Source organism: Perca fluviatilis, chromosome 3, assembly GCF_010015445.1.
Source record: "Perca fluviatilis chromosome 3, GENO_Pfluv_1.0, whole genome shotgun sequence".
NCBI lineage: Eukaryota > Metazoa > Chordata > Actinopteri > Perciformes > Percidae > Perca > Perca fluviatilis.
Genome location: NC_053114.1, coordinates 22,944,138 through 22,960,431, shown reverse-complemented (window position 1 = coordinate 22,960,431; position 16,294 = coordinate 22,944,138). Strand labels below are relative to the sequence as shown.

The 16,294-nt window shown below is 40.3% G+C and overlaps 1 protein-coding gene across 3 annotated transcripts; it reads right to left on the bottom strand.

Moving 5' to 3' along the window:
• Positions 1-28: 28 nt before the first annotated feature.
• Positions 29-15,388, bottom strand: LOC120555841 (trace amine-associated receptor 13c-like). 3 transcript variants are annotated; one of them, XM_039794977.1, is made up of 4 exons: positions 15,157-15,388; positions 8,979-9,044; positions 3,203-3,570; positions 29-2,678 (listed from the first exon to the last, which is right to left on the bottom strand). In XM_039794977.1, the coding sequence occupies exons 3-4, from the start codon at positions 3,483-3,485 to the stop codon at positions 1,786-1,788; spliced, it is 1,176 nt and encodes a 391-aa protein (XP_039650911.1). In that variant the 5' UTR covers positions 3,486-3,570; positions 8,979-9,044; positions 15,157-15,388; the 3' UTR covers positions 29-1,785. The 3 variants fall into 3 exon arrangements, with proteins under 3 accessions (XP_039650911.1, XP_039650913.1, XP_039650912.1); XM_039794979.1 differs by having other exon boundaries at positions 3,203-3,565; positions 15,157-15,251; XM_039794978.1 differs by lacking the exon at positions 8,979-9,044.
• Between the last annotated feature and the right edge of the window lie 906 nt (positions 15,389-16,294).

Below are 16,294 nucleotides of genomic sequence, written 5' to 3'. Positions count from 1 at the left end.
AATTTGAACATATGTGTCAGTGGCTTGTTGATCTTTACATTGTTAGTTAATTGCTGTCCTCAATTTAGGTCATCCTGTAGCCTAAAACAGCCTTTAGGGCTCGGAGAGGGGTTCGCAGTGACGCAGAGGGGTCTGCGGGGGAACGCTGTCGATTCAACGCAGAAGCATAAAACAGCATTTTTTCCTACATCCACCATGTGTGTTTGTGTGTCGCTGTGGATCCACTTTTGCGACACGACTGAAGTGTGGTGTCGCGATGCCTCCCCTCGTTCAGACGTGTTTGGGTGTTTCATTTAAAATGTCAGTTTGCGGCTCATAGTCAGTTTGTTTTAACTTAAGTGTTAAGTGTTTCTCACAAATGTACAACCATTTTAGGAATGCATTTAACAGTATAAGAAAATATTAATAGCCTATACAAACATTGCAAGCCATTTCGAAATCTTGTTTTATTACTCAATGCAATCTCAAATCCTCATCAGAAACACCAACACTCAATATCTTTCTACAAATCCTAGTTTCGTTTGTTTTCTGGACTACTAGGTGGTCATGGAAGAGATCGTTAAAACAATAAATTGTCTTGTAAGCGGAACCAAAGTTTCACAGGCACCGTTGTGGTACAACAAAGGACCTACAACCTTGTGCTTTCATTGGATAGTCGCGTCGCGTTCAATGGATTAATTTGCATAAAGATGAGCATCAGCCAGCTTTTTGACGCGCATTTTTTCAAATGCAGCCCCGCCTTCCCCGGGATGCTTTGCGTGACGTCACCCATTGGAATAAAGTGGAGTGTGGTGCGACAGAAGCGTCGCACGGCCAGGTGGATCTGCACGGTGTGCGCGCGTCAGTCGCGGGGGAAACTGAGCAGCCCCACCCGATGCAGAGAGCCGACAGGATTGAAATTGCAGCAGCTTTCAGCGACTTTAAAGTGAAAAACCTTTACAGCGTACATTGATGTTAAAATGTATACAGGTTGGTAGGACGGTCTGAAATATTTTGCGTGGTCTTTCGCTGTATGTATTGTTGGTAAATGTGAGATGTTCGAGTCACACACGTCTCGTCTTCATATCAGAAACAAGGAAATTAATTTGGTGACGTACGTGTGACGTCAACCCGTTCTCACTCCCGCTTGGTCATTGGCTCTCAGAGTCACATACTGATACAAAGTCTGACACTTTGGACTGCTGTGATTGGTTGGAGTCGCGGGAAACTCTGGTTATTGGTAAAATTTGCGGAAAAGTTGCGGTGATTGGTCAAAATTGCAAGTCACACCAATTTCATGGTGATTGACTGAATTCACGTGAATTGGTGCGATCGGACTGCTCAGTAGCAAAGAATTGCATTTGTTTTATGTTTGAATGACCTTTTTTTGTAAATCTCTTTACAAAAAAAGTTTACATTTGTTTACATTTGAATTAAAGGAATAGTTTGACAGTTTGGGAAATGTACTTTCTTGCCAAGAGTTAAATGAGAAGATTGATATCACTCACATGGATGTACTGTGAACGATGATACTGTGAATGATAACTGGAAACAGGGTCAAGCTAGCCTGGCTCTGTTTAAAGGTAACAGAATATGCCTACCAACAACCTACCAACATCTAAAACTCATTAATTAGCACAGTACATCCTGTTTGTTTAATCTGTACAAAAACCCAAGTGTTAACAAGTCAACCTAAAACGAAAAGTTGTAGTTTTACAGCCAAGAAATAGTGCGGCACACAACCTCATGTAACATAGAAAGCGTTGATCAGTGAGCTTTAGAGGTGCTGATAGGCCAGATTGTCCCTCAGGACTTCTCGCCATGTGGAAGGGAGTTGTCTCGCTGAAAGAGCAGGCTCACACCCTTCCTGAAGCGATGGTCCCTAACACTGTAGATAATTACATTACAGCAACTGTTTCCTGTCAGGATCCAGAAGGCAAAAAAGGAAAAGTTACACCAGGTGTATCCCACCACGTTTCCGAGCACAAACACTGCTATGGGAGAGAAGGATGCTGTGAAGGCGAATGTAAGTATGCCAATTGTCTTGGCAGCTTTGATGTCTGAAAAGGAGGGCCTGTGAGAGCACCCTGCCCCTCCTCCCCCTGCGTCACTCAGACTCCCCTCTGAGAGCAGTTTGCGTTTTCGGGAGTACTGTCGGATGCTAGTGAAAGACACAATGTTTACTGCTAATGTGCCACCAAGCAGTGTGAAGTCAAATGCTGGGAATAACAGCAAAATGTTGGCATCAGGTGGCAGCTGGCTTCCGAACAATAGTGGGGAGTAGTTACACATACGACTGCACTCATTGTACTCCAAAGTGAAGTTGCTGCTGAAGATGAGGGGTGCAAGAGCCAGCAGGAAGCTGGCAGCCCAGGAGAGCAGGATGAGAAGCAGAGTTCGTCTCCGGGTCACCAAGGCGTCCTTGTGGAGTGGCCACAGGATGGCCACGCTTCGCTCCAGTGTCATGAGGAAGATGGTGCTGATGGAGACAAAGGTGCATCCAGCAAACACAGGGCCAATCAGCATGCAGGGCTGCCAAGGACTCACCAGTCCCCCGAAAGAAGTGGAGGTGGCTGGGGAAGTAGAACTACCCTGGTACCAAATGGGAGGTGAGCTGGTCACCATCAGAGAAATCTCAGTGTAGACGGAGAAAGGGACCACGAGGACACCGACCATCATGTCTGCTATGGCCAGAGACACTGTCAGAAAGAGACAAGAAGAAGAGGGCTAAGGGGACACAGGGGCTGTTATCTTGGTAATACACTTCCAGCTATTTTAGTTAAAATTTCACTATGAAATGGAAAAGGGCCATGTAAATAAATTTTTCCTTTCATTTATTGCTGTATTAAATCACCTAGTGTTTTGATAAAAAAAAATTAAATTAGAATCATTTCTAATCAATGCACCATTTCAATTATAAATGTACTACAATAAATTACTAAGAACTTCTTAGATCTATGTAATTAGAAGGTCTTTGGTGTTGGCAGGTTGATAAATTCTTCTTTAACAATATTGATTTTGATAGAAATATGAAAACATTTTGCAATTTTTTTAGGTTCAGTATGAATATTGAATTTCTGCCGGAAAGAACCTTCCCTGTGAATTTGTATTGTAGAATGCATAACTATATCAACACTGATTTACACTTGGCTAGTTTGAATAACTTTCTGAAATAACACATTTGCTTTGAGCATTGAGTGGTTAGACATTAAACAACATTTACCTTTCAGGTATCCCTGTGGTGTTCGGGACTGTCTTGTTTGCACAAAGACAGTAAGGGTGATCACATTTCCAACCACGATGGCAAATGCCAGGCTGACCATGAACACCACTGCCAAAGTACGATTTAGAAATCCACAGCAACACAGGGTGCACAGAGGGGCCAGTGACTGGCCTGAACCGAGTCCTGCCTGAGCAGCTGCAGTCAGGTTAAACAGACTGTCTGTAGTCGGCAGCAGAACTGCTGTACTTCCGGGAACAGTGATGTTGGGAAGCAGAGCAGTCATGGCCCAGGATAGACCGGTTATACCCCTCGAAATGTGTAGGTTGCAGGGCCCCTCAGGAAACCATGTCCTGGACTGGGACACTATACTGATGAAAATGAAAATGAAAAATATATGGATGCAGTTAAATTGTCTGTCCAAATAACAATCAAACCTGGTTAAGCATAAAGTATGTAATTATCTGCAAATCAAGTACAGTCAGCCATAGTTTTATGGCTCAACTTTCTCTCACTTAAAAACAAATCAACATTCCCATCAACCATCAGTCTATCTTGTCACACAGCAGTGTTCACACCCACTCCATCGCGAAGGATATTGCAAGTAAAATGTTTTACCTGAGCACACTTACTGTACAAAAGCAAATGCATTAAGTCTTTTTTAAGTAATTGTACCCATTGGTTTGGTTTGTGCAAATCTTTCTAATTTGCTGTCAGGTAGTGATTGCTGAAAGAGGCAAAAATGTCCTACTGTACATCATCAATCAATAAAAAGTTAAAGATTCTCTGAATATTGTCCTGTTGCTGAAAATCTTTAAATTGTAATTTCTCTAAATGCAAACATTTAACGGCATGGCGTTTCAGGGTAGAACATGTCAGCCCATTTAGTTTTTAACGGGAGTTAATAACAGTTAACACTTTGACTTGCCCTCTGCAATGTGTTGCAACTGTAGCATGTAGGGTATTTATATTCATTCATATTAATCGCTTTTAGCATTGGCTTTCAGCTAGCAAAACCATGTCCCTTCAAGGTAGTCATTCATTTGGAGCAACTATGTTGTAAATGATTACGAAGCTTACTGCTATTCAATATGTTGCTAATCGTGAATTGATCGTCGCTCAAAAAAAATACCTTTTATTCCTTGTTTTATGGTAATGTTGTGTTAGGTATCAGCCAAGCACATAATCCAATAATGTAGGGAGGTTGTGGAGCAGTAAAGACTTAAAGACTTAAAAACACTAGGGTACGTGCAATGTTTTAAGGTGGTGTGTTTATGGTGCAGTTTACCCTAATGTTTTAGATAAACAGCTGAATCTTTTTAGATGGTACATATATACAGTATATAGGCTTTGGTGCAAAAAAACAGGCATATGAATGCTAGTCTTTTATCGAAGATTTCTTAACAGAGTACGGTCAGTGATTTTTCTACTGTATTGTGGTTACATGTGGTTCTTGTTCGATGCTGTCAGTGCCCTTGCAGAGAAAGTTCAGTGCCAAATGTCTTTCTCCACTGACAACTCAATACACAAGTCTTTCAGTCATTTATGCTGCTCACTGGGCTGGAGAGCAAGAAGGTATACACATCCAAGAAAACAAAGGGTAACAGGAATGGACATATTCAGACCAGAGCAAAACCAAACCAAATCCCATGTTCTCACTCTGGCTTTGGGTGTTGGAACAGTCAACGAAACATCACAGCTGTAAGACCTGAAATTCTTTAACAGTTATCAGCAGTGAATAAGCCTCAGAATAATGAGAGGTTCTTGTACAGCAGAATAATGAACATTTGTGGGTGTGCGGTCTATGACCAGCATATTGTTCAGGATGTAATGACGACTTAAGATGAATTGCATATGAAAGGACTGGAAAGCCTGTCTGCCCCACAACACGTTTACATACTGTAGCTTGATTACTTTAAATTTCAGTCTTCCTTCTAAAAATTAAATTCAAAGACACTGATGGTAACACATGGGAATTATCGCTGTTATCGTGTTAGCAGCATGGAAAATAAAATGCATACACAAAGTTGAAATTGTTCATATTTTTAATCAAACACTAATAAACAGTGCCAAAAAATGTACCCCCAAGTAACTACAAAAGCCCTTTTAGGACATAGAATATGTAACGCTGTTGGCTTCATCTAGCTGTTAAAGTCAAGGCTTTTTGTCGTTCAGATAGGTATACTATTTTACGTTAATGTTCCTTATGGTTTTATTCTGACTCAGACATGACAGCACATTTTCGGAAAGAAAAGGATTCAGTCATTTCCAATGAGAACATAACACTGAGATATGCATCAAACTTTAACCAGATCCAACCAAAAGGCCTTGAAAATGACCATTAATAGGGTTAGGAGGTAATAAACAAATATTGTATTTACTTAAAGATAGTGTTGCTTCTAATCGGTCTCACAATTGTTTGTTTTTTTACATTTTACATTATGTGTGCTTAATCTAATATTTGCAATACACAAGTTGGTTCAGTCCAAGGTAAAGTGGCAACACGTTACAATGAATGGGGCCTCCAAACCAAATCCTTCTTAGGGCCCCTAAACATCTAGCGCCAGCCCTGGTTTCAGGTTTCTCAGCAGTTCAGTTTTCCTGAATCTGGTTCTCCTTTGTTCGAGTTCTATTTAGTCCTGATTTCTATCTGAGTCTGTCTCTTCTTGTCACAATTGTAGGTTTCTGTTTCCTTGTTGGTTCACTTTTCATGTTTTCTGTCTTCTGTGTTTTTCCTTGTGTTTCTTTCATGCTTTGTTTCCAGTTTTATTTTGTAGTCTCCGTATTTCTCCCAAGGGGGTAAGCTTTGCTTCAGAACTCGAACTTTTCATGGCGCCATTTTGATGCTACCAAACGATCACCCGACGTTAGCATTCCATTAACTGACATTCATTTTGACGTCACTTTGACAGCGAATAACTTTACATCTGAAGCGTTTAAAGACCATTGTCCATTGTTTATTTCTAAAGAAACACGAAAATAGGCTAACGATTGTGTCATAACCACGCAACTTACTGTCGCATAGTAGAGGAATTACCGTATAGTACAGGAGAAGCTCGCAGGCAGTTTTGACTTACATTAGCTGTTTAAGTTGAATTACTAATGTTAACTAGCATTTTAGTTAGCAATAATTAGCCTGTGCCACTGTTATCTCCTTACATATACCTACGCTCTCCGTCTCTGCAAGATTTGGAATGATTGAGATTTCTCTTGCCACAGCTACCAGAAGACTTACAACTTTCAGACAGGTTGCTCACGTCACATTTACATCGTCTCTCTCAGTTGGAGGCTGCGCAGTAACGCTCAGCGCTCACCGGAAAAGTGCTTCTAATATCCTTCACTGGTCTCTGTCCAGAGCAACGGGATCTGTTGATCCAGTTTATATACTGTCTATGGTTTCTCCCATGTCATGTCTTGTTTTACTGCCTGTCTTTTGTTTTCCCGCCTTTGGGATTGTCTGCCCCGCTCTGATGACCTTCACCTGTTCCCCAGCCCTTGTGTCACCTGTCCCATGTTTCACCCTTGTTTACTTGTGTATTTAGTCTGTATGCTTTCGGTGTCTGTCGTTGGTTTATCGGCTGTCTTTTGTGTAGGGTTCTGTCATGTGTGTTACTGTTTTGTGCTCCTGGATTTTTCACCTTTCCTTCCTTGTTCCTGTTTCTTTTAAATTATTTTCTCCTGCTTACACATTTGTAAGTCTCTTTGTGTTTTTATTAAATTGTTATTTATTCAAACTGCTTCTCACTCCTCACCTTCCTGTACTTGGATCCAAGCCTACAACCTGACACTTCCATGTCACACATGTCTCCTAGAAATTACATGTATGTAGCACCAAATTATGTTCAGAGGCAATGTTTTTGTGAGTGAATGAATCTGCATTCAGCTCGCCCACTTTAAACAATGTATGGTCTTGGACATGGCACATAGCATTCATTTGTATGAATGAATGAATGAGCTGTATTTGTGCCTCCCGTGAGAATACAGCTTGGGCAAAAAGAGTGTGCCAAATGGCTACACAATTGTCTGATTGATACCATTGATACCATTATTTGTAGCCTTTATACTGTTGTATACTGTTGGCTTGGTAGAAATACTTTGATTAATAATAAAATAAACCTAATAATTAGAATATAGGCCATGAGTTTTTCCAGAGTGACTTCCACTACATATTCAGCCAGGCTTCGGTTCATAAAAAATGACCTCATTAATAGAGTACAATCTGACATTTTTCAGAAATCAAAACAGAACGAGGTTTACATTTTTATTTACTTCATTTTGATTGTTCCTGAAGATTTTCTAATCTTCTAAACCTACATGAAAAAAGCAAGTACACTTTTTACATTCTCCTTATGACTTTCAAAGTGTCACAAATAGTGCATCTTGCTGTATTTTTATCTACAGGTGAAAATTAGCACCACAACACGCTAAGTTTCCTTTCTGCCTTTCTTTTCTCCACACTTCTTTTCTCCGCTGTTGTTTCTTTGCTCTCTTTATCATGGTGCTGTCACATAGGTTTCCACAGTCAGGTGACATGGGCCAGCTGCAGTGCTGTTTTATTTTTTTTTTGTGGGCATTTTAGCTGTTTATTTGTATAGGACAGCTGAAGACATGAAAGGGGAGAGAAAGGGGCAATGACATGCAGCAAAGGGCCACAGGGCGGAGTCGAACCTGCGGCCGCTGTGTCAAGGAGTAAACCTCTATATATGGGCGCCTGCTCTACCAGGTGAGTTACCCAGGCGGCCACTTCAGGGCTGTTTTGGCACAAACATTATACAAAAGCGATTAAAACATTTGGATGCGATGCAGCTACCCATTTTTTGTTTAATATAATTTTGTTATCGATATTTTTTTAAAGGAGTTGATACCAATAAAGTAGCTTGTAAGTATCAAAGTATCGCTACCACACTATCTCAGCACCCCAAACAAGATTAGGGTTAAGAAAGGAGTTTGCTATTTTTGTTGGCTGTGTCTTAAACCAACAATTAAAGGTGCTGTAGATTGTGAAGATCCAGGACTTAGCCAAAAAATGTGAACATCGACAACTTCTCAGTCCCTCCCCCCTTTCCGATAAAGCCCAACAACGGTCTTCTAAGCCCCTCCCCCCATAAGGGAATGAATGCGTGTGCATGAGCAGTGATTGACACGCAGTTAGAGACCCCCCCCTCCCCGCCCGCCCTGATTGGTGCATCTGAACAGGGAGCAGTGGATTTTTGCAAATCGCACTACAGGCTGTAGGTGGTGCCAGAGGAGCAGGATTCTTTTTTTTTATTACCTGGGTTTAACAGAATCATCCTATATTGTTCTGTTTGGTGAAAGTCAGATTTTGAGAAAATCCTTGGTATTCACTTCATACTTGGACAGTAATACTCAGCTCCAGCAACAATGGTACAATTTCGAAACTCAGTTGATCAAGGCCAGGATTTACAAGAGAGTGTTAAAGTGTTAACATTATGAAAGAATTGTGTGATAATCCTTCCCTTTAAAATACTAAATGAATCATAGTGTAGCCTTTAACTCTGCTTTATATTTTTATGAGTAGATTGTGAGTCATTCAAATACATAGGTTACATGCAGCAAAAATGGGGATGTTAAAAAGTAAAAAATGTTTAAACACATACACTGGCTTGTAAAATGGGTGGCATTTAAAAAAAAGCTTTAGGCAATAGTTTTCATGTCATAACAGAGCAATTTTGTATTTTTAATTTAACTAGTGGTAAAAAAAGAATATATTTTTGGGAGTATAGAGGATGAACCTTATTAAGGGGCTTTCCGCCTTTACCTTGAGTGAAGATGACAGGCGGAAGTCTTCCCTGTGGCAAGACCTCAGGCGTTGTGAGACAAGCAGCTGAGAGCAAAGAGCACACGCACACACAGGTTTACGATCAGTACAAATAGAGAGAACCCAACATCTTTACGATCAGTACAAATAGAGAGATCTCTATCTCTTATTGTTTCTAAATGGAGCACAGTTCAACATGTTTGCTTTAGCTGTACTTGTGTGATTTTGCAATGTTTAGGTTGTATCTAGTGATTTAATGCACTTATTGTAAGTCGCTTTGGATAAAAGCGTCAGCTAAATAAATACAGTGTAATGTAACATTCCATTTCCATTTCCGCCACAATTTTGATTTTCAAGATACAGTACCAAGAAACTAACATCACTTCAAACACTTAGGGCCCTATCTTGCACCCTCAATTGCCTTTGTACACCGACGCATGTATCATTCCTATTTTGCACCCGACGCACAGCGGACTTTTCCCTCCACAGACTCACGTCGGTAAATTAGGGAATGAACTTGCGCTCCCATCAAAAAGAGGAGGAGTTTCAGAAAACAATTCCGCCACAGAGCAGGAAAAACCTAGTCTAAAGTCAGTGGCACGTTATTCAGATGCTATTTTAAGGGCGCATGCTTGGCCGTAATGTAGAGTTTGCACACCGCGCATACACTTTGCTTCTTTCATCTCACGGACCCAGCAGTTCCCATTTTTGCAAACCATACATACATACAAGGAAAAATATGACCTTGTTTTGCACAACATTTGTATGATCATGGATGTGTTGATGATATAAATGAGGAAATATTAGAGGACTTAAGGAGATGTGATGTTGAAATGCATGTGCCAATGCCACTTGACCCAAATGCCCCAGCAGCAGCACGGGAGAGAAGAGACTATAGTGAGGTAATCTCGGTCTAATGTGACTACATTGCAAAAATATCACCATGCATTCATAACCTTGTGATTCAGAGAGAGTGAGCCCAAAACATTGGAAAATATGTTTTTGTGACATTTCTTTATTTACATTTTGTCAAAAAGAAAAATCAATAGCAAACGTCGGTCTCCGCAGCTGTGAACCGCAGCAAATCCGCCATTATTATAGCAATCTGCCATGGAACATATGGCGCCTGCTTTTAAAGGGAATGTGAGATAACGATCTGATTGGTTTATTGCATGTTAAGCCCAAACCACACTTATAAGTAATAGTAGTAGTAGCTACTTCAGACCAACCCATATTAGATTTGCGTCGCAAGAGTCATTTATCCGGCCAGCAGCAGCGACCGAGATCCGCCCACAAAGCTACTTACGTTTGGCGTTTGATACTTGCGTTTTAGATCCTTAAAATAGGGCCCTTAATGTTTAAGCAGCATAAATAAGTTTTCTTCTGTTTGAGTAACATATGCTAAAAAACTTTGTTTTCAAATGAAAATATATTGGTGACGTCTTTTTATAGATTTGCATCTTTAGTAGGAACAAATGGTCTTGGGGCTGAGAGCCATGGGTAGGGTAGTTGGAACGTATCAAGAAACAGTAGCTTAGCCTGTAGGGACCAAGGACTATTTCAGAAAGGAGGTTTAACAAACTGAGTCTAACCCTGAGTCTAACCCTGATCTGAGTTGATTTACCCTGAGATGGGAAACCCTTGAGTTTTCGGTTCCAGAACAGCTGATTTGAGTTGGTTCAATCAACTCAGAGTAGGTTCACTCAGCGTCAAGCGTGTGCACCACCACTATAAAAAGGCAGCATAAATGGAGCATAGACAGTATATAAACTGGACTAACAGACCCCGTTGCTCTGGACAGAGACCAGTGAAGGATATTAGAAGCACTTTTCCGGTGAGCGCTGAGCGTAACTGCGCAGCCTCCAACTGAGAGAGACAACGTAAATGTGACGTGAGCAACCTGTCTGAAAGTTGTATGTCTTCTGGTAGCTGTGCCAAGAGAAATCTTAATCATTCCCAATCTTGCAGAGATGGAGAGCGTAGGTATATGTAAGGAGATAACATAGACACAGGCTAATTATTGCTAACTAAAATGCTAGTTAACATTAGTAATTCAACTTAAACAGCTAATGTAAGTCAAAACTGCCTGCGAGCTTCTCCTGTACTATACGGTAATTCCTCTACTATGCGACAGTAAGTTGTGTGGTTATGACACAATCGTTAGCCTATTTTTACAAAAACGTCTGCAACGGAGCCATAACGTGAGGTACAAGGTAATGGAGCCTTTTATACATTGTCGTGTTTCTTTAGAAATTAACAATGGACAAAAAAGTCTTTAAATGCTTCAGATGTAAAGTTATTCGCTGTCAAAGTGATGTCAAAGTCAAAAAGTTTCATTTCCAGATAGTAGTATCTGGAAATGAAAATGCATCTATAGTCGGGGCCTCAATATCATCTCCGAATGTATGTTTAACACCCTGCGAAGTAATACAGCTTCTTCATCAATGGGATCGTTGACAAAAGGAAATGCCATGTTTTGAGAAAAAAAAAGTTTTGTAGTCTGCCTAACACAGTTAATAAACCAACCCTGAAACTCAAGGTTTATTGAAGAAAACCTGCTCCCGACCAGAGGCCTGTACTACGAAGTAAGATTTGGCATTAACGAGGTAACTTCAGGTTCAACCCAGGGTTTTCTGTACTACGACGGTGGATCACTTGTTACCGGGAACACCTATCCTGGTCAGGAGCAGGTTAAATAGGAGATTAGAGATCAACTGGTGTAAAAGCACCGCCTACTGAATCAATACTCGATTGATAACGCTTGATAACAGCTTTCCTCCTGTTTTAGGAAGCAGCGACTGTATTGCGTTTTGCCTGCAAAACCATGTCTGTGTTCTTCATATTTATGTAGAATTATAATTTCCTCTTCTTATATAAAATATGTAAATATAAATATATATAAATAGAATGTGCGGTCCTCCAAGCAAACTCTGACCCATGCATACGCACATTTTGGAGACGATGGGAATTGGCGACGCAGATGGTGAGGTGGTGAACTGAAGTCAGACTGCAGAAAGTAAATGTGGGAAAAACGATTACTAATATCATCCACGTTATCATGAAGATAAATCCAGCAGTGTTATTTGCGCTTGTACTGAGTGATAAATGTTCCATAAACACCTTGTAAAATCCAACACAAATCTTAAATAAAAATTTGTTCTTAATATTTAATCGGCGGACTCACAGAGTCCGCTACGGAGCGCAGGAGGAGATGGCCCAACGGCATGGGATACAGGATAGCATCAGATACCTTAGCATTAGATAACTGCAGAACACAGTGTAAATAACTAAATATATGTCTTTAATACTGTGCATATATCATCAAATGTCAAAGTCTGGAAATACAGCCCTTAAGCTCTCGCGCAATTGTTACCCTTAATGTCCTCGTTATCGGTCCGAACTTTAATACTGTTCATGACCAAACCTGCATGAAGAAAAGTGTGTTTGCCTATTACACTTTCGTCTTCAAATTGTATCTCGGGGTGGGGGATACTATCAGTTCATGCTGTGATTTTGGCAAAGTGTTAGCAATCACAAATTGTTGTAAACATATAAATACTGCGGTGACGCCCGTGCGTAATGTTGCATGATGGCACTGCTGGCACTGCAGGAGGACGACGCTAATGGAAGAATCAGGAGAGAAAGAGACTTCAGGGACCATGACGATGACGATGATTTAAATTTCCTAAAGCTGCGCTCTTGGATCTATGTACTGAATTGGGTCCAATAGAGAGGGCAACCTGCTGGAACCATGCCATCCCGGTCTAAATACAGGTCCTCACCACTCTGGGGGCAACCGGCTGTTTCCTGAGGGAAATGGCAGACAGCTAAATGTTTTATATAAATATTGTAATCTTCAACTTTATTACTAAGGCTTGTTAGGATATAATATGTAGTTCTGTTAAATCTTATCATATAGGTCTGGTATATCGAAGCTGTCCCTGAGTGCTGTAATGCCTGGCGTTTTGGACAGTATTATTAATATAGGTAGTCTATAGATCAGGTTTCCCTACACTATGCGAGAACAGGCTGAAATTATATTCAGTTTGCAGCAATTCACCAGCGTCTGAGAAGTTTTTTTGCTTTTTCCCCGCCAGTCGTCATGATTCGGCGTAACGAAAGAACAACTGCCAGGGTCATTAACATACTGATCAGCACTCATGAGGAGCTTTGCATTGACTATTTATGGTTAAAAATGGGCGTGTACAGGGCGGGATAAGAGGCTGATTCACATATGCACATTTGTGGGTAATCTGTGATTTATAAAGGGAACATTGCTTACAGATTTTTTAATATATTATATATATTTTATTATTTTAGATTTTATAAATCTGATTTTTTTTTTTTTGCCATACGACATTTTTGGCTTTTGGGCATACGTACACTTTTAATAAGGATCCTACGCACAGTTTTATAAATGAGACCCCTGGCCTGGGAACGGGAGGGTGGCTGATATTACTTAACAAGTTGGGTGGAAGTTGGTTTGTAAAGAGAAGAAAATGACACAGACAAAGCAGTCACGTTACTTGATTGTCATTGGCTAACAACACTGGCCCCTTTTAATTGAATTAAAGCAGGTTGTTTTAAGTCAAATACTGCAGACCTCCTGAAGTTTTGAACAACCGACTAGAATAAACATTGATATCCCTAGAGCCATGCGAATCACACAAGCTCAAACCAACTTTCATTAGCCATTTTTGATCACATATTGAACTTATCCCCTTTCATGAAGACCACAGTTTGTCGTTCTCTTGGGACCATTGTGCCGCAATAGCTGCGTTTAGGTGTAGGTTGTTCATGCGTGCAATGAATTACCTTTGACAAGCCTGTGTCCCTGAGTGACAGGTCAGGCATGTGTAGGAAGAATGGGGGCTTGGTCGGAGCTCTCAGGCCAGGTCGCCTGATGCACAGAAGGGTAATTTACAGTAATGATGGACAGGCTGGCTCAGATCCACCTGAGGCTGTCTGCCACAGAACATGAGCAGAAAGACAACTTTCTCTTCACATGTTCTAGCCTGTCATTCTCTCTGCGTTTGTTTGTGTTTGTCAGAGAAGTGCCCAAGCAACACATTCATACACACACAAACACAGATGCAAACACATGACAAGTGTTACTTACTTGTTATTGTTGTGTTACCTTTCACTGAGTTAGTGTCTCGCCCACTGTGGGAATACATTTTCTCTGGCAGCATTTAACCTTGCTATGCATCTGCCTCCTAACTTTAGTTTTACTGTAGTTTTTAAAAACATAACCTATAGAAGTAAAGAATTTTATAGTTAAAGCTGTAAAGGGTCACCCATCGTCCCAGGTCATGTTGTTCCCATGTAAAAAACAAACAAAAAAATCATTCAAAACCATAATAAATACTCTTGTCACGTTTTGTAAGTCATAATTCTAAAATAAATGATTATACATATATTCATTTCAGTATCAAAACTCTTAGCCCATTGTTCCTGTCTTGTTACCCAATAATATTAATATTGTACCCAATAATTATTACATAGCTGCTCAGTAATTAAATAGTTGCATTGTAATTTAATCCCTCTTAAACACTACATTCTTAACCCGCTGTCACAACCTTTGGTCTTCTTCTCTTGTACTTGCATATAGGTACCCAATAAGTATTTTATTAAAACCCTGTATGCACTAAATAATTACAAAGTAACTTGCGGGTTGTAATATAAAAAAATTGAAAAGATGAATGTTCAGTTGATTCCCGAAACATAATGTGGGCATGTGTGTTCCAGTCTAAATTACACACTGCTAATGGACGTCACGCCCACCTCAGCTGTTACATTCCCAGGGATGTCTTTGCAGTGTAAATGTGCCTCTTGGGCTAGCATTGCTCATTGTCACTTAATTTAAAAATAACAAGGAAAAATCAATTATATAGAAACCTTTCACTCCAAAGATGTACAGTACTTGTCAGTTTTGAAAATGTATATTTCAAATTAATATAATTCAAGAGCACTAAGAGTTAAGCGTTCTAAGCAAAATAATTATTGCACGTGGGTGCAGCCTGACATACATTTTCAATCAAACGCTCAAACATAAGTTTCTTTTAAAAAAAACTAACAAATGCAGAAATGTTTTCTCCTTTTGTTATATTGATATGGAAACCTGCTGTGATGTAATACCCCTACACATTTAAAAAAATATATGATGGGATATTCTTACCGGCATTTCCACTATTATGGACCACAGAGCAGTTGAGGTTGCAGACGGAGCTTGATAACAGGAAAACAATCCAGTATGAAAGTGCTGACTTAGAGGAAGTAAAATCCTGTTAAAAATCCTGAAAGTGGAAATGTAGTCCTCATCATTCATTCTCTTTAGAAGCACACATTAAGCACAAAGCCTCTCACACACTCCAGCTCTCTGTCCCTGTGATTCAGCCTCTCATCTTCCTCCGCCTTCCTTCGTTTTGTGGAGCGCTCAACCTCCAGTCCCCACTCCACTGCTTCCCCCTCCCCTCTCCTCCCCTCTCCTCCCCTCACCTTCGGAACGGCTTGCAGTCCTTTTCACATGCACATGCTCTTCACTTCAAGCTTCAAGGTAAAGTCCACAGAAGCTCCTTTCTCTTTTTTATCTTCCACATTCGCCCTGACGTGCCTCCAAATCTTCTCCCCCTTATTCCTCAATGAGTGTATTGATGCTTTGTATCTTAGAGACTCCATCACTGTTGAACTCATACTTTCATTCCCTGCTATATTATATTCAATGAACTCTTTATTATGTCCTTAAGCTTATTTTAGCATCAATTTCTTTACTTTGCTGTACACCTTCACTCTCTTTCCTTTCACATGTCCAAACTGATGAAAGTGTTCTACGTTTTTACGCCTTGAATGGTGTAAAAAAAAAAAAGATGCAGAATGAATAAGAAAGACAGTGATGGAAATAGAGCCGGAGAGATACTACATTGCGCTAATGAGAGGTGACACTATTACAGTATGAGACGGGGTAAAATGCATCCATCCTCTCTTGGGCATTTGTCCGGCTTTGCCCCTTATGGCCTTGGCCTGTGTGCACAGCTTTGTCTAACACAGGGGTCATGTCCCATCCTCTTTTTTTGTCCCCAGGGAGTAGACACAGCACTCAAGTGAGACCCCTGCCCTCAGTTATGATTTGAAACACTGAACAACACATTTACAGGACACATCACTGATTTGCCCTTGCCTTGATACTACCTCTGACAAATACAAAAATCCAAGTCATTCAACAGCAAAAACATTTAAACTGAAATGTAAATTAGAGCTCGCATTCTGATTTATGAATGCTGAAGAAATGTTGATGAGGCCGAAGCGAAGGAATAAAC